Source organism: Dermatophagoides farinae, chromosome 2 (genome assembly GCF_024713945.1).
Source record: "Dermatophagoides farinae isolate YC_2012a chromosome 2, ASM2471394v1, whole genome shotgun sequence".
NCBI lineage: Eukaryota > Metazoa > Arthropoda > Arachnida > Sarcoptiformes > Pyroglyphidae > Dermatophagoides > Dermatophagoides farinae.
This window is the reverse complement of record NC_134678.1, coordinates 559,814-580,586: the sequence shown is the minus strand read 5'-3', so window position 1 is coordinate 580,586 and position 20,773 is coordinate 559,814. Positions and strand designations below refer to the sequence as shown.

At 29.1% G+C, this 20,773-nt stretch overlaps 9 protein-coding genes across 13 annotated transcripts; 5 read left to right on the top strand and 4 right to left on the bottom strand.

The window, feature by feature from the left end:
• Positions 1–2: 2 nt before the first annotated feature.
• LOC124499567 (uncharacterized) lies at positions 3–1,500 on the top strand. Its single transcript, XM_047063494.2, has 2 exons — positions 3–592; positions 656–1,500. Exons 1-2 carry the CDS (start codon positions 3–5, stop codon positions 1,470–1,472), a joined length of 1,407 nt encoding a protein of 468 aa, XP_046919450.2. The 3' UTR covers positions 1,473–1,500.
• A 15-nt stretch (positions 1,501–1,515) lies between these two features.
• LOC124499565 (protein FAM91A1) lies at positions 1,516–4,679 on the top strand. 2 transcript variants are annotated; one of them, XM_075735750.1, is made up of 5 exons: positions 1,516–1,712; positions 1,780–1,861; positions 1,921–3,988; positions 4,052–4,326; positions 4,407–4,679. In XM_075735750.1, the coding sequence occupies exons 1-4, from the start codon at positions 1,647–1,649 to the stop codon at positions 4,278–4,280; spliced, it is 2,445 nt and encodes an 814-aa protein (XP_075591865.1). In that variant the 5' UTR covers positions 1,516–1,646; the 3' UTR covers positions 4,281–4,326; positions 4,407–4,679. The 2 variants fall into 2 exon arrangements, with proteins under 2 accessions (XP_075591865.1, XP_046919446.2); XM_047063490.2 differs by having other exon boundaries at positions 4,052–4,679.
• On the bottom strand, positions 4,010–6,959 carry LOC124499652 (uncharacterized). Of its 2 annotated transcripts, none has more exons than XM_047063590.2 (7): positions 6,126–6,959; positions 5,805–6,063; positions 5,629–5,732; positions 5,195–5,569; positions 4,952–5,125; positions 4,695–4,880; positions 4,010–4,628 (listed from the first exon to the last, which is right to left on the bottom strand). In XM_047063590.2, exons 1-7 carry the CDS (start codon positions 6,175–6,177, stop codon positions 4,516–4,518), a joined length of 1,263 nt encoding a protein of 420 aa, XP_046919546.2. In that variant the 5' UTR covers positions 6,178–6,959; the 3' UTR covers positions 4,010–4,515. The 2 variants fall into 2 exon arrangements, with proteins under 2 accessions (XP_046919546.2, XP_075591868.1); XM_075735753.1 differs by having other exon boundaries at positions 5,195–5,566.
• Positions 6,960–7,087: 128 nt separating this feature from the next.
• Positions 7,088–9,335, bottom strand: LOC124500280 (uncharacterized). Its single transcript, XM_075735754.1, has 4 exons — positions 9,201–9,335; positions 8,594–8,961; positions 8,105–8,527; positions 7,088–8,030 (listed from the first exon to the last, which is right to left on the bottom strand). Exons 2-4 carry the CDS (start codon positions 8,808–8,810, stop codon positions 7,624–7,626), a joined length of 1,047 nt encoding a protein of 348 aa, XP_075591869.1. The 5' UTR covers positions 8,811–8,961; positions 9,201–9,335; the 3' UTR covers positions 7,088–7,623.
• On the top strand, positions 9,257–12,097 carry LOC124494690 (uncharacterized). Its single transcript, XM_047057943.2, is given in 3 exon segments — positions 9,257–9,328; positions 9,567–11,759; positions 11,762–12,097. Coding segments are annotated over 3 exon segments (2,511 nt in total). The 5' UTR covers positions 9,257–9,288; the 3' UTR covers positions 12,040–12,097.
• LOC124494756 (high affinity cationic amino acid transporter 1) lies at positions 12,030–15,273 on the bottom strand. 2 transcript variants are annotated; one of them, XM_075735751.1, is made up of 8 exons: positions 15,126–15,273; positions 14,228–15,013; positions 14,098–14,166; positions 13,995–14,022; positions 13,672–13,922; positions 12,875–13,601; positions 12,639–12,808; positions 12,030–12,567 (listed from the first exon to the last, which is right to left on the bottom strand). In XM_075735751.1, the coding sequence occupies exons 2-8, from the start codon at positions 14,406–14,408 to the stop codon at positions 12,140–12,142; spliced, it is 1,854 nt and encodes a 617-aa protein (XP_075591866.1). In that variant the 5' UTR covers positions 14,409–15,013; positions 15,126–15,273; the 3' UTR covers positions 12,030–12,139. The 2 variants fall into 2 exon arrangements, with proteins under 2 accessions (XP_075591866.1, XP_046913973.1); XM_047058017.2 differs by lacking the exons at positions 14,098–14,166; positions 14,228–15,013; positions 15,126–15,273 and having other exon boundaries at positions 13,991–14,011.
• Positions 15,274–15,329: 56 nt separating this feature from the next.
• Positions 15,330–16,404, top strand: LOC124494905 (coiled-coil domain-containing protein 134). Its single transcript, XM_047058193.2, has one exon. The coding sequence runs from the start codon at positions 15,452–15,454 to the stop codon at positions 16,178–16,180; it is 729 nt and encodes a 242-aa protein (XP_046914149.1). The 5' UTR covers positions 15,330–15,451; the 3' UTR covers positions 16,181–16,404.
• Positions 16,405–16,411: 7 nt separating this feature from the next.
• On the top strand, positions 16,412–18,548 carry LOC124494780 (lysophospholipid acyltransferase 5). The gene is made up of 7 exons (XM_047058045.2): positions 16,412–16,739; positions 16,807–16,914; positions 16,969–17,075; positions 17,167–17,498; positions 17,566–17,671; positions 17,738–18,133; positions 18,197–18,548. Exons 1-7 carry the CDS (start codon positions 16,412–16,414, stop codon positions 18,497–18,499), a joined length of 1,680 nt encoding a protein of 559 aa, XP_046914001.2. The 3' UTR covers positions 18,500–18,548.
• LOC124494847 (G-patch domain and KOW motifs-containing protein) lies at positions 18,149–20,564 on the bottom strand. Of its 2 annotated transcripts, XR_012832515.1 has the most exons (4): positions 19,519–20,563; positions 19,191–19,453; positions 18,604–19,106; positions 18,149–18,476 (listed from the first exon to the last, which is right to left on the bottom strand). XR_012832515.1 is itself a non-coding variant. In XM_047058120.2 (3 exons), the coding sequence occupies exons 1-3, from the start codon at positions 20,297–20,299 to the stop codon at positions 18,660–18,662; spliced, it is 1,491 nt and encodes a 496-aa protein (XP_046914076.2). In that variant the 5' UTR covers positions 20,300–20,564; the 3' UTR covers positions 18,149–18,659. The 2 variants fall into 2 exon arrangements, 1 of the variants encoding a protein (XP_046914076.2); XM_047058120.2 differs by having other exon boundaries at positions 18,149–19,106; positions 19,519–20,564.
• Between the last annotated feature and the right edge of the window lie 209 nt (positions 20,565–20,773).

Genomic DNA, 20,773 nt, shown 5'->3' with positions numbered 1-20,773 from the left:
ACATGAATGAATTTTATTATTTCACACATTATAATCACCCGAAAAACAAAATGGATCTTGAATCTTATCTTTTTAAACTTAAATCTGTGAATGATTTTTCTGATTTTGATAATCTTTTACAACATACATTTTCGATTATTATAAAATATTCTGAAGATGAATTCATCAACGAATCTAGCAATATTATAATGTTATTGGATTTTCTTTGTGAACAAATTTGGCCCAATAAAAGGATTGAAACATTACATTGTCGACAATTAAAAGAGATACGAATATTGGCTGGTTTGATTGCAAATTTTCTCCATTCTTTAATCGAAAATTTTAGAATTTCCAAAGAAATTAATGAAAAACTTTGGCTGTTTGCTCTAATCTTTCAATGTGATTATATTGGATTGATTCAGCAGAATCGTAATGAAAAATTCTTGACAAAATTTTTATCATTGAATAAAAAATCCAATTTCGATGATTATCTTAATCGAACAGTGTTGAAGAATATGATTTCTATATTGAAAAAACGAACAGGCGAAGGTGAAGAATGGCCAACAATCATTGGCAATTCGAATATAATTGATTTCATCTTTTCAAGTTTAAGGTAATCCAGTTTAACAGAATTTCATTTTTTTTCATCCATTTACTTTCTAATTAATTTATACAGCTATGAAAAAATTTGTAATTACATTTTTGAATTGTTTCCAATCGCAATGCAAATTCTGGATAATCCACTAGAATCAAATCAATCGATTAGTTTAAAATGTCTAAATAAATTGCTGAAAACTCCTCGGGATCGAGAAACCGATTCGAACAATAATTGTTGTGATATTCTAAATCAAAATGGCTATTTGGAACTTATTTTCGAGAAAATGAAATTATTACTACACAATTTAGACATGAATCCATATTATTTTGTCATATTGATTGATAATTTTCAACTTTTATTATCCTATCAAGATAAATTTCATCGTCTAGCTAAAGATTCACAATTGAAAGATTTAACAAATCAACATGACAATCATAAAGATGAAATCTACATGATTATGATTGAAAATTTATACCGTAAAGATAGTGCGGAATTTCTTCAAAACAATCTGAATGCCCTTATGACTCAAATATTTCCTTTGATGCATTGTAACCTATTGAAACATGGAAAAATCACTATGAATACAATTTGTTTTTTATTGGATCGAATATTAATCTTTACACCAATAACATTATCATTGCTGATCATGGAATTCACTAGCGATTATATTGCACGAATCGATGGTTGTATATGTCTAAATGATTTACAAATGATTGCTGTAAAATTGGCTAAAATCCATATAAAATCAAATATGGAACATCATCCAAATGATGATTATTCAAAACAACTTGACCAACAAATATTCAGTATTTTTCATCAATTGGAAAATTCATCGAATGAAAAGAATGCCAAATTTCTTTTAGAATTTCGATCAAAATTAAAAATTCTGAATTGATGATATTTGATTAAAAAATCAATAAATAGATGGTGCTCATTGTCTGGTTTTTTTTGACTGATTCTTGTTAATGAATGTTTTGTTTGTGTTTTAATCTTCTCGTTTTTTGTTGTTGTTGATGGATTTTAATCCAAATCTAATTATTATTACTGTAACTAGATTAATAATCAAATTATGGATATTGAATATTATATTGTTAAAAATATTCCATGGAATAAATTACCACCTGAAGTGCAATCGGTAATTGTCAATCAATTTTTGTTTCATTTTAAAACTTTTCATCATCATCATTTGTTTTTTTTCATAGCTTATCGATAATTCCGATGAATATGCCAAAAAAATTAAAGAATATTCAATTGTAAATCAATTACGTTATAAAGATAATCTAAGTAAGTTTGATTGATCAATGTTCGATCGATTTTTATATAACGATTCTTTTAATTAATAGTTCGACAAGTTGAAAAAAATCAACGTGCTTATCATGACCAATTATTACGTTATAGCCGTGATCATTATATGCTTTTTCCATATCATCTATCTGAATACATTATCAATGGAATGCGTATAACGCCATTTCAATATTATCAAGCAATACTAATACAGATGATTGAACAGGAAAAAAATTATGATACATTACCGAATTTTACCGCTGCCGATTGTTTTCGTCTAATGGGTATTGGTCGTAATCAATATATTGATCTAATGAATCAATATAAATCATCGAAAAAATTTTTAGGCATGATCAAAAAACCTATCCGAGAATTGTTGCCAACAAAACCAGTGGAAACACTTTTCATTGATTTTTGGTGGACAATACGACCTGGTTATATCACTGAAGATGATATTAAATCAATGGTAACATCAACAGAAAAGGTGGTCATCGATATTGTTGTCAATGATTTATCGAAAACATTTCCAGCTGGAAATTTTCCATATGAAATTGTTTCAAATTTATATATTAAAGGATTGATTTATTTTGATATCATCATCGATGATAATGATCTGATCTACATACCACCATTGGAAGGTTTCGTTATGAATCGTACAACTGGTGATTATTTTGAAAAATTATTATATAAAATTTTCGTATCCATCGATGAAAAGACAACGATTCTAGAATTATCGGAAGTTTTAAAAATTGATTTGAATTTAGTCAAGAATGCCATTTCTATGTATTGTCGATTGGGATTTGCATTCAAAAAAAACAATGATATCAATGTTAATAATTGTCATGATTCATGGCTCAAACATGTGGCTAATACATCTGCTGAAACTGCTGGACAGACATTTAATTTGAAAGAAAATTTTATCAATTCTTTAAACATGACTGATGAAACATCAAGTTTATCTTTGATTGTTGATCCAGTGGAACAATCAAATAATAATTCTTGTTCAAAGAAAAATACATCCGATATTTCATCAGATTCACTATCGATTGGAACACAATCGAATGATAATACTAAACGTATTGGTCTACTTTATGATTCAACATTAGCCGCTTTTTTAATGATGGGTAATTTATCACCTGGTCTTAAATCACATGCTGTTACAATGTTTGAAGTGGGAAAACTTTCGGATGAATCTATGGAAAATTTTGTCGCTGAATTGGCCAAAATTGAATATGCTATTGATGATGAAGGTGGTGAAGCTGAACGTTATTTCCTGCACGCTATTTTACTATGTCAAACAATTCAATTTTTACGTCATAATTTTGATCTTACAAAAGATTTCATGATCAACGATAATAATGATACAACTAATGAATCCATCACACACACAAAAGGCTTAGGCCTTGATCTTATCCGTTGTGAAAGTCTATTGAATTTAGATCAAGATTCATGTGAACGATTATTGATACGTAATTATGAACTACTCATGTCCGTGGCACCATTAAGTAATGAAACACAGATTTTCACCAGTGATCTAATACCATATTTTGGTGCATCATCATTAGTCAATTCAATTTGGTTCAAATTATATCTTTATTCAATCACAAATTCTGGACCAGTTTCATTCCTGATTGCAAAAGGTGTACGCCTGACAAAGTTACCGGAAATTTTTTACAATTATGATTGTATTATGCTAACACCATGGGGTCGTGATTCATCGGTGGTGTCCATTTCCAATGCTTTGATTGCCATTAATGAAACAACAATTTTCAATCCAGTATTAATACAAGCTTATCCACAAAATTATTTTAAATTATCTAAAAATGAACTTGTTTACATTCCATTGCCATTATTGGATGATCCACAGAAAGATGAACAAATTTATCAAGAATTTATCACTAAACATCCAGCCATTACGAAAATGCGTGAACATATAAATCTGAATCGTATTTGTGGATATTTAACATTCATCAATTATCATAAACAACCGATTTTTGATGTTGATAATCTTAATCCCAATGAATGGTTTATTTATGATTGTCATTTCGGTATACCATTGTTTGATCGTCAATTAAACAATGATGTTTGTAATCGTATTCGTTCGAATCGATTATTTGATAAAGAAAAGTAAGTCAAAACATTCACAAATTATGTATTATTATCATACTTTATTTAATTTTTTTTAAACAGATTAAAAGATTTAATTGAATCGAATAAAAAATTATTCCATGAAATTGATATTTTTATTAAGAAAAATATAGCTCCACAATCGTCGAGAACAAATTTTAAACATCATCATCATCATCATCAATCACAACAACAACAACAACATCATCAGCAATATCAACGAGTTCCACTTCCATCTAATTGTATAATGTTTGATGAATATGGAAATTTGGATCGTTTGTGTTTCAACTAAATATATAAGAAATAATTAACGGCGTAATTTTTGATCGATCAATCACGTATGTGTGTGTGTGTGTGCAAGAAATAAATATATAATATAATAATAATATGATGTTTCGTCGTTCATAATATATCACAGAAGTTCCAAAATTTCATCATCTTTGGCATTTTTTTTTTGGTGGCAAAATTTCGTTTCAACAAAGCGATTCTTCGAGTTTGAGAACAAAAATGAGTTTTAGTGTGTGAGGTCAAATAGATATGTCGGTGGAACCATATCGATAATTCGAATGGATTATTATTGCTATTATAATGAAAATGATACACAATGAAATGATTCCGATGATGATGAATGTTAATGGATCTATTATTTTGAAAAAAAATGAATTTTAATAAATTTTTAAATTAAAAAAAATTGATTCATTATTACTTGTTAGAAAATTATCAATTTTCTCAATAATTATTGGACCATCATCATCATCATCATTTTGATGGTCAGAAGATTTTATTCCCATTTTTCGATGACTTAAAGCATAAGCTTTTTCCATTACCATTGGTTCATTATCATCATCAGCATCAATATTGATCGATGATTCGATGGTAGTATTTTCTTTTGCTTTAGAAATGGTGAAAAAATTTTTCATAAAAAAAAAATGGAAAAAGAAATGATCATTTCATAGCACTTACCAATACACCGTGTAACGGTACCATTCCAATATGTTTCATATTCACAGAACAATATTTTCGATGATTGGCCACTATCTTCGAAAACATAATCAAAATAGCAATTATAATAAGCATAGCTTTGATTACGATACATATAGCCATTAGATGGTGGTTTCAATGTTGGACAATCAATCACTGAAATTGAATTAATCGAATTAAATTAAATTAAAGCCAAATTAAATGTCAATGGTTGATATTGCTTACTTGTATAACGGAAAAATATACCACGTGTTGGTGAAAATTCAAAACTATGAAAATCAATGATTAGCTCATTGGTTTTACTACGATATTCAATTAGATTGGATTTCGTTTCACCACATAACATCATACGTCGTACATTCATATCAACGATGGCTAAATTATCTGTACATTCATAATTATTCAATAATTTTTTATTACTCGTAAATCTTGGTTCTTTCAACGATAGATCCAGTATTTGTATCTCAATACGTTGTCCTGGATAGCCAATTATTTTCCATTTACAATCATATGGTGGATAGAATTTTGGATAACCAGGATTCGATACATAACCAAAACTGTCCGTTAATTGAACATTACAATAGGAATTCATTTTAGCTGCTGTAGTAAAATAAAATGAAAAATAGTTTATTAAAATTCGACGACAAAAAAAAACTTACCTGGAACACAAGTATATTTCAGATTGATCCATCCATCATAACCGGAACATTGGTTAGCATGTATTTTACGCAGGTTTACCACACAAGCTGGATGGCCAGAACATCTGGAATCGATTTTTTTTGTTTGTTTGTTTGTTTGTTACAAATTAGAATGTGAAAAAATTCATTCCACTCACTTTGAATTCAATGTTAAACGCAGATCATCGGTACATGAAAGTTTTTGTTGACCATTTTTTATTTTTGTTTTTGTCGAGGTTCCATCATCATAATCATCATGATCAACATCATTACCAATAAATGGACATTGATGATCAATGATTGATGAAGTGAAAAATGCTTCACGTATGGCAATCACTTCATTAAGTCCACATTTTATTGTAATATTTTCCATATCTGCTTTTGGTAAACATCTTTCCAGGATAATTTCCAATCGACCTTTAAATTCAAACAAAAAAAATGAACATAAATTCATCAAAAATGTACCAACACACACATACCTTTTGCAAAGGTCAAAAAAAGCACAATTATTAGAATAAAAAATTTATTCATATCTCTCTCTCTCTTGTTGTTGTTTGTTTGTTTTCAATGAAAAAAAAATAAATAAATAAATACTTTATCTTCAACGAACTAAGAAAAAAATAAGTTTTTTTTTAGGTTATCATCATCATTGCCGGTAATTTGATGACAATTTTGAAGATTATCTGTATTGTCGATGTATTGGATGATGATGATGATGATGATGAATATTCGTCAATCGTCAAGGTTAGATTTGATAATAATAATAAAGTGGATGATGATGATGAAAACGGACAAATGTCCAACAACAGAAAATGTAAACATACACATTACATGCACGTGTATATGCGTGATATGATTTTGGTTTTCACTTGTATATATAGCGCGTAAAAAAAAAATTGAATGAAAATTGAACCAAAACCGAACAAACGAATGAATGAATGAATGAATGAAATGGATGGCAGAACGACGCCTGACAAAAAAAAAATTTGTGATCCAAAAACGATATGTGTGCGTGTGTGTATTTGTGTCCCGACCAAGTAAAAAAAAAAACCATATATCTCACAATCTCAAGGACGGAAATGATGACAGATGTGTGTGTGTGTGTGTGTGTATGTCACCACCACATTTACATTCACCCTCCTCGCCACATCATTTTATTCATTGCTACAATTTCAAACAAAAAAAAAAAACCATTCCGCTTCTAGTAAATGAGAAGAGGTTCGGTTATTATTATTCGTTCGTTGTGGCATTATATGTCGATTATAAACGCGCGCAATTTCTATATATACCACACCACACCACCACCATCAAATCGGTCTTTTTTTTCGTCTTCTTTTTGTGATCGAAAAAATATGTAGATCTCATCATTATTTATTTTCGGCATATTCGTTTGTTTGCCACGGAACAGACACACAAAATATCAAAGTTTCGGGCTGTTGCATTTCTTGTGTGCGATAATGATGATCACCATTTATTATCCATACAATGAATGTAATAATAATAATAAATTAAATTAAATATAAATTTTCAAACAAACACAAAGTCGTGTCGTGTGGCACACATGTACACACAACAAAAACAAACAAATGTAAAGTTTATACCATATACAAAAGAAAAAGTTTTTCTTTTCTTTTTTTTTCAAACATCTGCTATCGGTTCGAAATGTATAAATATAACAGCAATATTTTTGTTTTGTAATGAATATATGAATTGTAAATGATGATGATGATGATGATGACAATTGATGTCATGATATTGATCATGATGATGTTCGAGATCCTTGAAAGTCTTGTCCGTTTTTGATGATGATGATGATCATCATCATCATTATTAGGAAACTTGAAATTTATGAGGGCCAATAGTAATAATGATGACGATTGATGATGATTGACTTTTTGACAACTTTTTTTCTGTCTTCGTCTTCAGTTTTTTTTTTGTTTTAATTAAATTTTGAACAATTGATATTTGCAAAACCATTTAAAAGAATGGATCGAATTTATGTGTACGTTCATGTATAATCATACTATATAATCTTGCTGTAGCATAATTACAAGATTTCCATTTACAACGAAATGGTTTCTCTCCAGTATGTTTTCGTTTATGTTCGACAAGTTTATGATATGCAACAAGTGATACATCACATCCAGGCCAATCACATTTAAATCGATGCATCGATAAATTTGATGATTTATCAATTTTAATTTTTCCACTATGCCGTTTATAACTATGACGTTTTACGACGCCATTATAGAAACTACCGAAACTACAGCCATCCCAACCACATTTATACCATATTCTTGATTCATTTGTTTTTAATTTTTTTTGATTCGATGTCGATGATGATGATTTGTTTGTTGTTGTTGTTGTGGTTTTGTTTTTGTTTGCTAAAATAAACAAATTCAATTTAGAATTTAATTTTAGCAAATTCATTAAAATAATGATGATAATATATACTTGCCAGATTTGTTTGATTTCGTTGTTTTCATTTCATTCTTTTGTTCGATTTGATTATTGTTTGAATTGACTAGTATGGATGTCGATGATGGTGGTGTTAGTGACTGATGATGATGATGTTGTTGTTGTTGTTGTTGTACAATGATACTATTATCATTCATGATGATTTGTTGTTGATGCTGACAATCGACATCCACATCATCAGTAATATAATTTAAATTCGAATTCAAATTCCAAGATTCATAGTAATGAATGTTATTATTGTTGTTATTATCATCGACATTGTCTTCATTCAATGGTAGTAATGTTGAATGTGGTAATGATGTATAATAATAATGTAAATTTGATGATGATGACGATGATGAATCATTGATTGATATGGCTGTCGATGATGTTGATGTTGATGATGATGATGATGATAATGTATCTAGAAAAAACAAAATAAAATAAAATAAAAATTATGCAAAGAATGGATTCAAAATCGATACTATACCATAATGTGATGATAATTGAATGAGATTCGAATCAATAATGGATATATCCTGTACATATCTATCTAATTCGGTTTGTGAGAAAATTTTTTCACCAGGAAGTATAGTGATTAATTCTTTTAGTGATTCGAATGCAATACGATATTCACGGCATAGATTTTCAAGATGCCAACGATATTCATTATTATTATTATTATTGTGAATATTTGAATCCATCATTGATTATTGATTATTGATAATGATGATGATGGTGAAAATTTGGTTTTTTTTCTGGTTTGTCGAAAAAAAAGTAATCACAACAAATGTGAATGATTGACCAGAATGGCAATAGTACTTTTTTTCTGTCTCTTTTTTTTTGGCTGCAATATATCTAGACAAGGAAATTGAAAATGAAAAAAAAACATCAAAATCTTTGTTACTAAGCTTGGTTTCATCCAAAACTAAAGAGACGATGAAACACACGACGTCTTGTGCACGAACATTTGTGATCATCGATTATCAGATTGAAATAAAACATCCTTTAAAAAAAAAATTTTTTTTGTTCACAAGAATTTTTTTTTTAAAATTCGAAACAACAACAAAAAAAGAAATTCTCACATTGTTGCCTACCTATATTTAAATCCGTTGTAAGGTTGAAATAATCGGAAAACAACAACAACAACGAAAAAAATTCAAATTACACAAATAAACTATCATAATGCATCCACCACCACCACCACCAACGACAACAACAAAAGGTTCGAGGAAAAAAAAATGTTATTGTCCATGAATGATGATGATGATGATGATCACAACAAACAAACAAACAAGGAAAATCTTTACATAAATTAAGCGATTAGCAGCACATCGTCATGTTTAATTTTATTTTTTTTCGCATTAATTGAATTGAATTTTATTGTAATCTTGAAAAAAAAAATTTTCTTGTTCTATGTTCATTAAGTCGAAATAGTTTTCAAAATCTTTTTATTTAAACAGATAGAAACGATACCAAACCATCATTATCGGTGGCCAATTTTTATGGATTACAGCCAGAAGGATTGAAGAATACACAACATGAATCATCATCCACGACAACAGCAACAACAACAACAAGTCCATATGATTGTTATGTATTTGTTATCTATTGTCCAAATCATAGAAAAGTGGCCATATCAAAGCCAGATGATCGACCAATTGTTTGGTTACCATTTACGACATCATTGATCACATCGATTATTGATGATTATCATTACACGGATAATGCCTATAATGGTGTTATGATTATTTTGACCGATAATAATGAAAATCAAATGAAAATTTTGCGACAACAAAATCATCCACAACCATTCAATCAATGTCAATGTATAGAAATATTTCGTCTACAATCACCACAAACATCGAAATTCGTTGTACGTCAAACATATTTTGTTGAATTAAATGGATCATCAAATCAGCAATTTGTTTGTTGTCAAGACAATAAACATGTTAAATGGATCGCCGTTGATGAATTATTAAACAATTATGTAGCAAACCTATGGGGACCAGAATTGATACAATTCTTACGACAATCGATGAAAAAACCAATTTTGCAACAAATACAAGAATATAGCCTTGAAAAAGCATATCATTTTCTGCCAAGAGAAGTGCCAAGAAATATTGAAGAATCAATTCTTCGATCAGCACGTTTAACTGAAAAAGATGTCGAACGTCTTTATACGGATTTTGTGGAACATTGTTATCCAAGTACATATCAAACATTTGAATCATTTCGTTGTTATATGGAAAAATTTGGTTTCAATCGTCGTGATTGTCGTTTAAATTCATTGTTTAATGCTTTTAATTTTAAAAATAATGGATTTTTATCATTTCATGAATTATTACTTGGATTGGCAACAATTGAACCAGACACTGTCCATGGTGAATGGAGAGTACGATTTATTTTTCGTTATTACAATAATAATTGTACCGGTAATCTTGATATGAATGAATTTCAAAAAATGATTTCCGATATGAATCCAGGATTATCATCATCATCATCGGCGGAATCAATTGATTTGAAAATGAAACAATCAGCAAATGAAATTGGAACGAAAATTGTTAATGGTAAAACAGTGATTACCTGCGATGATTTTGTACTGGCTATTGGTCAACATCGTTTTCGTGGCACTTCTTCATTATGTAGATCAACCAAATCATTATTTTTGCAGATTTCACGTGCAATGGCAGCAAAAGCTTTGAAAAAATCAGATAAATTTCATAATATTGAATCAATTATCGATCAATTTCAAGGAATTTGTTTGAATTGTAAAGAAAAACAATACCGTCTTGCATGTCATTCGATAAAATTAGATTCAAATGGTTCAATTATCGATGTTTCACAAATCATCAATTACCATAATAATCAATTGAAATCACCAGAAGAGTTGGCTGCAATTAATTATTCCAATGAATTTCAATTCAACATGGAATCATCAGCGCCGAATTTGATGATTAAATTAATTCGTGAATTTCATCCAAATAAAGGTACGAATAAAAAACCAAATGGATTATTGGAAAATGATAAAGAATTATTATGGAAATTAATCACCGCTTTATGTAATGATATGAATCGATTATTGGATCATGAAGATAGATGTGTACGAATTTTGTCACCATGTTATGTTATCGGTGATATACACGGTAATCTTGATGATCTACTTACTATGGAACAAGTTCTATGGAAACGAATACCATGTGTTGGTAGTAATTTCCTTTTCCTAGGCGATTATGTTGATCGTGGCCAGTGGAGCGTTGAATGTTGTTTATATTTGATGGCATTCAAAATACTTTGTCCAAATAAAGTGACCATGTTACGTGGTAATCATGAAGTACGTAGTTTACAAATATTTTATTCATATAAAAAAGAATGTCTAAGAAAATATGGTGAAACAATGGGTGAAAAAATCTGGGAAATTACAAATCAAATTTTTGATAAATTACCAATTTCAGCAACAATTGATGGCACAATATTCTGTTCACATGGTGGAATACCAAAATCGGCAAAAACATTGCAAGAAATAAATCAAATTCCCAAGAAATTGCCGGAACCAGAAAAAGAATCACCCATTGCATGGGAAATATTGTGGTCAGATCCATGTCATCAGCAACAATTTATTGAAATGTGTAATTTTTTCGACATCGATCATCATGATACAATGGTTATTTGAATAATATACGCAGAGGTACTGCATATCATTTTAATGAATTTGCAACGACAAAATTCCTGGCCAATAATGGCCTAACAAAAATGATACGTGGACATGAAGTACCGCAACAAGGTTATCAATTTCATTTCAATGATGGTAAATGTTTGACAATATTTTCTAGTTCACATTATTGTGGTAATCAAAATCATTGTGCATTGGTATTGATTGATCAACAGCAACAAATTGTTCGCATTATACGGTTGGATACTTATAATAAATTTTGAAATTTTAAAATTTTAATTTAAAACAAAATAAAAAACAAGATTATATAAATTGGAAAAATTGGAAAAATTAAATAAATATTTTTTTTTTTGGTCAATTTAGTCAATTGACAGCGATTGTATTTTCTTCGACATCATCAATCGGTTCATGTTGATCATCATCGGAATCTAATGATAAACGATTCTTTTCCACTTGTGTTAGATAGCCAACACTTTTGACTAGACCATAAGAAAAATAGATAATGAATCCAAGAAACATCCAGCCAATAAAACGATACCAAGTCATTTGATTCAAATGTACCATTAGATATGTGTTGGCGAAAACGGAAAAAAATGGTATATATGGTACATATGGAACCTGAAATGATGTTTCGACCATTGTTCGTGGTTGTCGTGCCAAACATATGATGGACAGTATGAATAGAATGAATATTCCAATTAAAAGTACGATACCATAAATTGGTAATGTTAATGACCATATATCATCTTCAAATATTATGAACATGAAATTACAAACAAATACCAGAACAACTATGTGTGTGTGTGTGGAAATAGACAAACGTTAAAAAAAATTCGAAAAATTTCAAAAAATTCATTCTTACATGATATAGCAATCAAAATCATGCTCATGTTTGATGAAAATTCATCCGGTTGATCAGAATTTTTCCAATTAACAATTCTTTTCAATAATGATCCTTGATAAATATGTTCATCACTTGTTATCATTGATGTTAATTGATTATCAAAATCTGAAGGTGATTGACGTTGGTATCTGTGATAAAAAAGAAAGAAAAACATTTTCAGATTTAAAAAAAGTAATGAAATGAAATAGCCAAACCTCAGAATTAATACAGAAATCGCTACCAATGTATAGGCAAGTAATGTACCGATGGACATCATTTCAGCCAATTCATCGATATTAAAAAATGTGGCCATTAATGCTGCAAGAAATCCGGATATAATTGTAGCTACGACAGGTGTTTTAAATCGTTGATTAATACGAGAAAGAAAACGAAATAACAAACGATCATCGGCCATAGCATAAATGATACGTGGCATCGGAAACATAGCACCGATTAAACTTGTTGAAAGACCAGCTAAAGCTCCAACGGTGATAACTTTTTGAGCGAATGGATAACCAACCTGTTCGAATACATATGGTAATGGTGCACCATGATTTTGATCCCAATATGGCCACATTAATGTTTGTACCGATGATACAGCACAATAGGCAATTGTGACAGCCGTCAATGATAAAATGATACTAATCGGTAATGATCGTTGTGGATCCAATACCTCTTCACCAGTGGTGGCAATAGCATCAAAACCAACAAAACTATAAAAACATGTGGCAGCACCAGAAATCATTCCTTTGATACCGAATGGAAAAAAACCACCTTTACCGCCATCAACATCAGCGGGTATTTCATCTTTCGATATGTTCCAATTATGAAAATTAATTTTAAATGATCCAACAATAACACAATAGAAAACAACGAAAAAATTTATAGCTGTAAATATCAAATTGAATTGTGTAGATTCTTTTACACCGAAACTAAGAACAACTAACGAAAACAAAACAAAACGAAACAAAACAAAATTAATTGACCGTTGAACATTTTTAAAATCAAATACCTGAAAGAATCATTGTCAATGAAAAGGCAAATAAATCTGGATAATCAGAAAACCATTTTGTATGTGGTAATTCAAGGTGTAAAGTTTTTTTAAAAAAATTTTGTATTTTATTATCGAAAATTCCATCCAAATAATTACTATAACCACGTGCAACCGAAGCAGCACCAATAATGTATTCAAGAATCAGATTCCAACCAATAATGAATGCCATTAATTCTCCAACACAAATATAGGAATAAACATATGCTGATCTAAATTTGAAAAAAAGAAAGAAAAAAAAATTTACAAAATCAATCTATTGAAAATTTGTGGGACACACCTACCCAGCTTTTGGAACTAATGCACCGAATTCTGTATGGAAAATGAATGTGTTTTTTTAAAGTTACAACAAAAAACTAACCAAAATATCAATATACTACTACTGACCAGCATAACAAAGTCCGGCAAAAATACTGGATATGGCAGCAATGATAAAACTTAAAACAACCGATGGTCCTGCAAAAAAAAAAAAAAATTAATGAAATCAAATTTCACACATACGGAATGGAATATTTACCGGCTTGTTTATAGGCAACAGTACCGATAATAACATAGATACCGATACCAAGTGTTGATCCAATACCAAGGGCAGTTAATTCGGTGGTGCCTAAACATTTTTTCAAACGTGTTGATTGATTTTTTTCAATTGGTTTTCTTCTTGAAAATGAACGCCATAAAGCAAACATTACGTTTTTCATTTTTATGGATTAATGAATTGAATGATTTATATTTGACAATGGATGATTGAACACGGGGAGTTTTTTTCTTTTGTTCGTTCGTTTGAAACACAAACAAACGACAAAAACAAATAAACAGATATTGTGATTCTATATAATGGAAAAGTTTGTCTAATTTTTTTTGGTTTGGTTTGGTTTGGTTTGGTTACTTGGTTTGTTCGTTTTTATAGCAACATTTTCTTTTTCTTTTTTCGTTGTTAATTATTGAATGATTCAAAATAATTTAATTGAGCATCAATCAAATCCATCGAATGGATGATTGATTTGATTTAATGATTGATCAATACCAATAAATCAAATATAATAATTATATCGGATGGAATGCTTCCCATATAATTACAATGATGATCAATGATCTAATTTAATCAATCATCACCAGCAACAACAGTGTATCGTTACATTTTACTTTTTCTCTGATTGTTTATAATTGATTGGTGACGATGAATGATAATGGTGACAAATCGTACACACGCACACACTTCAATGTTGATATTCCATCAATTTTTTTTTCTCTCGATGGAATGCACTAGAATCACAATCAAGTTATTGAGAACATTTGTTCCTTTCTATGGAATTTAATAAAAAAAAAAACAAAAGTTCATTGATAAGTTTTTTGCTCTCTTCAGTAAGATAATAAAAAAAAAGATAAAGTCTATCTGTATAATTCATAAAACAAACCTGATATCAACATTTGAGTAGTTTGCTCAAGATAAGATTGTTTCATTGATGAAACAAACAAACAAAAAAATAACGGTACTTGAAACGGATTAACGTCGTTTTGAAAGATATTTGAGAAACAAATACATCGACATATCGATATTGTGAAACAAAGAATTTTTTTTTCTGCATGTTACATTGTTTGTGAATTTTTCATTTTTTTTTTATTTTGGTTTTTTCGAAATTTTGTGGATTCGATTTTCGAAATTTTTTGTTGATGAAAGAAAACAAAAAAATGATTTATTTTCGGTAAGATTTAAGATGATTAACAAAAATTATGAATTATAATGTTGTTTATTTATTTTCCGCTTCTTAGTACGATCATTTCGTTTATCATTATTGCTATAGTTTCATCATCAACAATCACTTTGTCGGATAATAATAATAATGATAATGGTGAAATAAATTTCAATCTATCAAATAAAGAAAACATTGAACTTTATTTTCGTATAAAACGTAAACAACAATTGAATGCTGTGCAAACATTATTAAATTATGATCGTTATGATCGCCAATATCAAATGGTGGATAAATTGTTTGAAAAAATATTCACCATTATAGATGAATCTCAACAACAAGTGATCAATAATTCTGATTACAATATTGGTGATCAATTACCATTGAATCAAACGGAAATTGTACGAAATATATTACAAGTGATTGATAATTGTGCATTTTTTGCTAATATTGTATTGAAATTACCCGATATATCACGACGATTATTGGACAAGAGAAATGGAAAATCCAATGATTGGGCACAATCTTATCGATGGTGTTTAAATTTTACCACAAATTCGAATATTGTTGATGATTTAAGTTTGAAAATGTTCAATCTAGCAGCACAACAATTGAACATTGTGGAAAAAGAAGCAGATTTTCTAAATCCATATGAAAAAAAGAATCAAAAAAGTCGTACGTCATCAAATTCTATTATAAAAGATCCAGTGGATAAAAAGAAGAAAAATTCAAAAACTAAATCATCAAAAGGTCCACGAATGAGCCGTATTGAATTATGATGATGGCAATTCATTCCTATCATTCAGTCAAATAATTTTGTACTCAAAAAACATAATATTCATTCCAATAACCAAAAACCATTATCTGCCAGTGTTTGTATTTGTGTCATGACAATTTTTATTCGTCCAATATCATTACATTATCGCCAGTAAATTTATTGATTTATTTGGGCGTCGTCGGTTAAAATTTCCCAAAAAAAAAATAAATATTCGATAATAGCATTTGTGCATATGTTTGTGTCGTTTGATTGGTGGCGTGTGTGCGTGACACTTCAATTTCGAATCGAATTTTTTTTTATTATCATACTACATAACCTACATCATCATCAAGATATATATAGGATCGTTTGGATCCTTAATTCTAATCAATTTTTGTTTTGTTGTTGTCTATTTTGTTATGTGCATGTGTGTGTGTCTGTCACCTGTTTTCTTGAAAAAAATTTTTTTTTCTACTTCGTCTTCATCCGAATGACAATGGAAAAGTCGATTCAATCGATGATGATGACAATGGATTCGAATCAAATGATTTTAATCAAATTATTCATATCCGGTTTAATGTGTAAGAATATTTTTTTTGTTGTTGAAAAATTTAAAATTTTTTTTTTACTCTTTTTTTCCCCACTTAGCTTACATTCTTGGCATTATATATCAATTGTATTTGACAAAACAATCGATACGTGTGAAACATTTTTACAATATTTCCACTGGATTATTGATCAGTTATTTTAATTTTGGTATGTTTTATTTTTTTAATTTTTTTCCGAATTGATAAAATTTCCTTTTTATAGGCATACAAACTGGTCATTCATTCATAACATGTATGATTATATGGTCGACGATTCGTTTATTTGGCGCCACACGTTTAATGGTCGCTTTGAATTGTATTTTTTGTATGGTAAGTCTAAAAAATCTGATGATTTGATGATTGATTGTTGAAATACTTTATTTTTCTTACCATAATTAATTTTTTGTATTCTTTTTCCAAGTCATATCTTTTATGTGGATATTATGATAAATATGTGAATGATGTCCATGAAATAACATGGACAATGCCACAATGTGTATTAACATTATCATTAATGGCTTTATCATTCGATATTTATGATGGTCATCGAAATTTGAAATCACGAAAACAATGTTCAAATGATAAAAAAACTCTACCACTAATGAATGAAGATACAGCATTGGAAAGAATACCAACATTTATTGAGATTATATCAAAAATATATTTTCCACCAATATTTTTAATTGGTCCACAAGTTAAATTTAAAGATTATATTGATTTTATTGAATCTAGAGAATCGATATTTGAATCATGGTAAGTCATTAATTAATTTTAAATCAATTTTAATCAATCAATTAATCAATTCGACAAAAAAAAATAGTTGGAAACCATCAATTTTACGATTCTTTTCTGGCATCATTTATTTATCCATTTTTCAAATTGGTAATTTGTATTGGCCAACCAGATTCCTGCTAACTGATGATTTTGTAAGTCAAAATTATTCTTTGTGTGTGTATGTTTTAATTATTTTTTTTTATTGGGGGGAATTTTAGAAATCAATGGGATTATTGGCAAAATTATCCTGTATAGCCGTGTTGAATAAAATAACATTATGTAAATATATTTCTGGTTGGCTTATATCGGAAGGTGCTTGTATTATGTATGGCATCGCCAGGAATCCATTGAATACACATCAACATGATCGTTGTAGTAATGTTAGTATATTTCATTTTGAAACAACAGCTACCTTCCGTGGTATAATTGAATCATTCAATATAACAACGAATCAATTTGCAATGAAATATGTTTACAAACGATTACGATTTCTTGGTTCAAAAATGTTGAGCCATTTGTTTACATTATTCTTTCTGGCTTTATGGCATGGTTTTGCCACCGGTTATTATAATACATTTGCATTAGAATTTCTTATCGTAAAAATGGAAACAGATGTAAGTGTCATAGTGTTATTTTTTTTTAAATTTATTAATTCTCATTCAATTTCTAATTTCTAGATTGCCAACAAAGTGATTGAATATCGTACGAAAAATCATCGATTCAATCAAATTCTGAATAACATTTATATTCGTTGGATCATTTATTTATTGATGCGTATACATGTCATTTATATGCTTAGCTATTCACTTGTATCATTCACAACATTAGATTCTCAACAATGGACATCCATATTAAGTGAAGTTTACTTTTTTGGACATTTTATCTATATCGGTTGGTTTATCGTATCCATGTTGTTCAATTATTTCATACCAATCATTTCATCACAACGTAAAGTTCCTATTGAAATGAAAAATAAATAAATGATGAATATATAAAATAAAATACCAAATTAGAAATTTATAAATACAAAATTGAAAATTATTTGTTTGTTTTTTTTAATTCACAATAAAATACACAATCTTACAAGATAGCCAAAAAAAAGATCACCATTATGAAATTCTGCAAATCATCAATCAATGATCAATCATCATCACGATATTCACTTATATTATCTAAAGCAATTGCAAATGGTTTCGATATATATCCCATTAGATTAATCATAGCTTTTTCCTGTTTCCAATCAACGTCTTTAATTTTTGCTAATTTTCCACGATATTTTCCACGTAATATCATTACATAAATATTCGGATCAGATAATGATGGTATCACAGTACGTAGCATTGATTGTGTTATATTACTTAGGATTTTTTTATCTTTTGCACGACATATACATTCATTATGACGTGTTTCCGTTATTATAACTTTTTCTTTATAATATCTTCCATTTTTATAATTTTTATCAATAATTTGAACACGTATTTTTGGCACAATCCATATATCATCATTGTTACCACCACCACCATCATCATCATCATCATAATTCATACGTTCATCTCTTGATGAAGATCTTTGTCGTCTTTCACGTGACTGTAAATAGATGGAAAAAAAATTGAATTAAAATATCAAAAAAAAAAAAAAAAAAAAAAAATTATAGTGGATGGAGGAACATACATGTGAACGGGATTTACTACGATTCCTTTGATTGCTATTGTCTCGTTGTTTCATATATTCATCATAACGATTCTTATTGATTACTTTACTTTCAGAATCATATTCTTGCTTTGTAACAATACGTACAAAATCTTGTAATAGTTGTACACTATCGTTCATTAATCTTAATTTAACGGTAACATATATTGATTCATTTCCAGATAAATTTTCAACAATACCATAATAACCTTTATGGGGGCCAAATTCCACACAAACATGGCAACCTAATATGGAAAAAAATTATTATTCCAGGATTTTTTATTCTTAATGCGGTGATAAAATTTCTGACCTTTTCGTAAAATTGGTTCATCTTTTTGACCACCACCACCACCAGTTGTTGTTTTTTGAAAATTATTTTTCTGTTCCAATTGTTTTCGTAACGATATATCGGCACCGATACCAATACCACGTGGTCGTAATTGGTGTTCAATAATTGGTGCTATTGCTTTTCTTTTACCACCGATTGGTCCATCTTCTTTCCAGCCCATTCCTCTTAACATAGCTGCACCATATACATTGAGTGGTGTTTGTTCATAATCATTTAATTTAGGTACTTCAGGTCTCATTGATATATCAAGTTTTGTATCATTTTTAAATTCATCTGGTAATTTATTAATCATTAATGATTTCCAAGCAGGTAATAATTGATCATCATCATCAATCATTCGTGATTCTTCCAACAATTCTTGTTTAGCTTTCGTAATTAAATCATCATCACAATCATCTTCATTTTTTACAGGTAATTGTGGTGATGCTTCAGCTGAATCACATGTACGACTTTTATCATTACGATATTTATTCACTTTAATCAATGGTATAATAATGGATTGTTGTTCATCATTGGAACATTGAATCTCATTATTATCAATCGAGGTAATGAAATCTTTTCCTTTATCATCATTGCCATGACCATCATCAGGATCATGAATATCGATGAGATCATTTATCGATGGTAATTGTTTTGTTGTTAATAGATTTGATTTTGGTTTAGCAATTTTTTTGAATGAAAAACCAGTCATTTTAAATGTAGATTTATTTTCATCATTTTCAATTTTTTCTTCATCAGCCATATTTGATTGATTAGATTGATGATGAACACTATTTAATGGTGGTAGACAATTTTTTTTTGTTGTAGAATTTTTCAAAAAAACAAAAATCGAAACATTAATCAATTGATTGGACAGAATTGTAGACAAAAAAAAAATATTGAGCAAACATGAAAAAAAATGACGAAATCACAATCAGTGAAGCTCTCCAAACAAAATCTAAAATTGAGATTACGGTTAAATAACGTGATATAAACAACAACAATAACACAACATAACACACATCATGAAACGTAATTAGATGCTCCAAAAGAAGCATTCGTTAACGCCATCTATAGCCAATGAAAGTAATCGAATCGGAAAAAAAAATTAATTCTTATACATCTACCTAGGGGGCGCGGTGGCTTATTGTATCGCGGTGTGTGAGTAATAATAGTTTGTGTCTGTCCGTGTAATTTTTTTTTTCTTTATATTCGAAAATCGAACGTGTGTGTGTGT

Coding starts and splice junctions, on each gene's coding strand:
- LOC124494847 (XM_047058120.2), bottom strand. CDS start 20,299: ATGGCTGATGAAGAAAAAATTGAAAATGATGAAAATAAATCTACATTT. Junction 19,454..19,518: donor TGAACCAATTTTACGAAAAG/GTCAGAAATTTT, acceptor TTTCCATATTAG/GTTGCCATGTTTGTGTGGAA. Junction 19,107..19,190: donor GTAGTAAATCCCGTTCACAT/GTATGTTCCTCC, acceptor ATCTATTTACAG/TCACGTGAAAGACGACAAAG.
- LOC124499567 (XM_047063494.2), top strand. CDS start 3: ATGAATGAATTTTATTATTTCACACATTATAATCACCCGAAAAACAAA. Junction 593..655: donor TTCATCTTTTCAAGTTTAAG/GTAATCCAGTTT, acceptor TAATTTATACAG/CTATGAAAAAATTTGTAATT.
- LOC124499565 (XM_075735750.1), top strand. CDS start 1,647: ATGGATATTGAATATTATATTGTTAAAAATATTCCATGGAATAAATTA. Junction 1,713..1,779: donor TACCACCTGAAGTGCAATCG/GTAATTGTCAAT, acceptor TTTTTTTCATAG/CTTATCGATAATTCCGATGA. Junction 3,989..4,051: donor CGATTATTTGATAAAGAAAA/GTAAGTCAAAAC, acceptor TTTTTTAAACAG/ATTAAAAGATTTAATTGAAT.
- LOC124500280 (XM_075735754.1), bottom strand. CDS start 8,810: ATGATGGATTCAAATATTCACAATAATAATAATAATAATGAATATCGT. Junction 8,528..8,593: donor TCAATTATCATCACATTATG/GTATAGTATCGA, acceptor TGTTTTTTCTAG/ATACATTATCATCATCATCA. Junction 8,031..8,104: donor AACGAAATCAAACAAATCTG/GCAAGTATATAT, acceptor TGTTTATTTTAG/CAAACAAAAACAAAACCACA.
- LOC124494905 (XM_047058193.2), top strand. CDS start 15,452: ATGTTGTTTATTTATTTTCCGCTTCTTAGTACGATCATTTCGTTTATC.
- LOC124494756 (XM_075735751.1), bottom strand. CDS start 14,408: ATGAAAAACGTAATGTTTGCTTTATGGCGTTCATTTTCAAGAAGAAAA. Junction 14,167..14,227: donor TGTTGCCTATAAACAAGCCG/GTAAATATTCCA, acceptor TTTTTTTTGCAG/GACCATCGGTTGTTTTAAGT. Junction 14,023..14,097: donor TGCCGGACTTTGTTATGCTG/GTCAGTAGTAGT, acceptor TTTTCCATACAG/AATTCGGTGCATTAGTTCCA.
- LOC124499652 (XM_047063590.2), bottom strand. CDS start 6,177: ATGAATAAATTTTTTATTCTAATAATTGTGCTTTTTTTGACCTTTGCA. Junction 6,064..6,125: donor TTTTTTGACCTTTGCAAAAG/GTATGTGTGTGT, acceptor TTGAATTTAAAG/GTCGATTGGAAATTATCCTG. Junction 5,126..5,194: donor TATATTTTTCCGTTATACAA/GTAAGCAATATC, acceptor ATTCAATTTCAG/TGATTGATTGTCCAACATTG.
- LOC124494780 (XM_047058045.2), top strand. CDS start 16,412: ATGTTTGTGTCGTTTGATTGGTGGCGTGTGTGCGTGACACTTCAATTT. Junction 17,076..17,166: donor TGAATTGTATTTTTTGTATG/GTAAGTCTAAAA, acceptor TCTTTTTCCAAG/TCATATCTTTTATGTGGATA. Junction 18,134..18,196: donor TCGTAAAAATGGAAACAGAT/GTAAGTGTCATA, acceptor TCTAATTTCTAG/ATTGCCAACAAAGTGATTGA.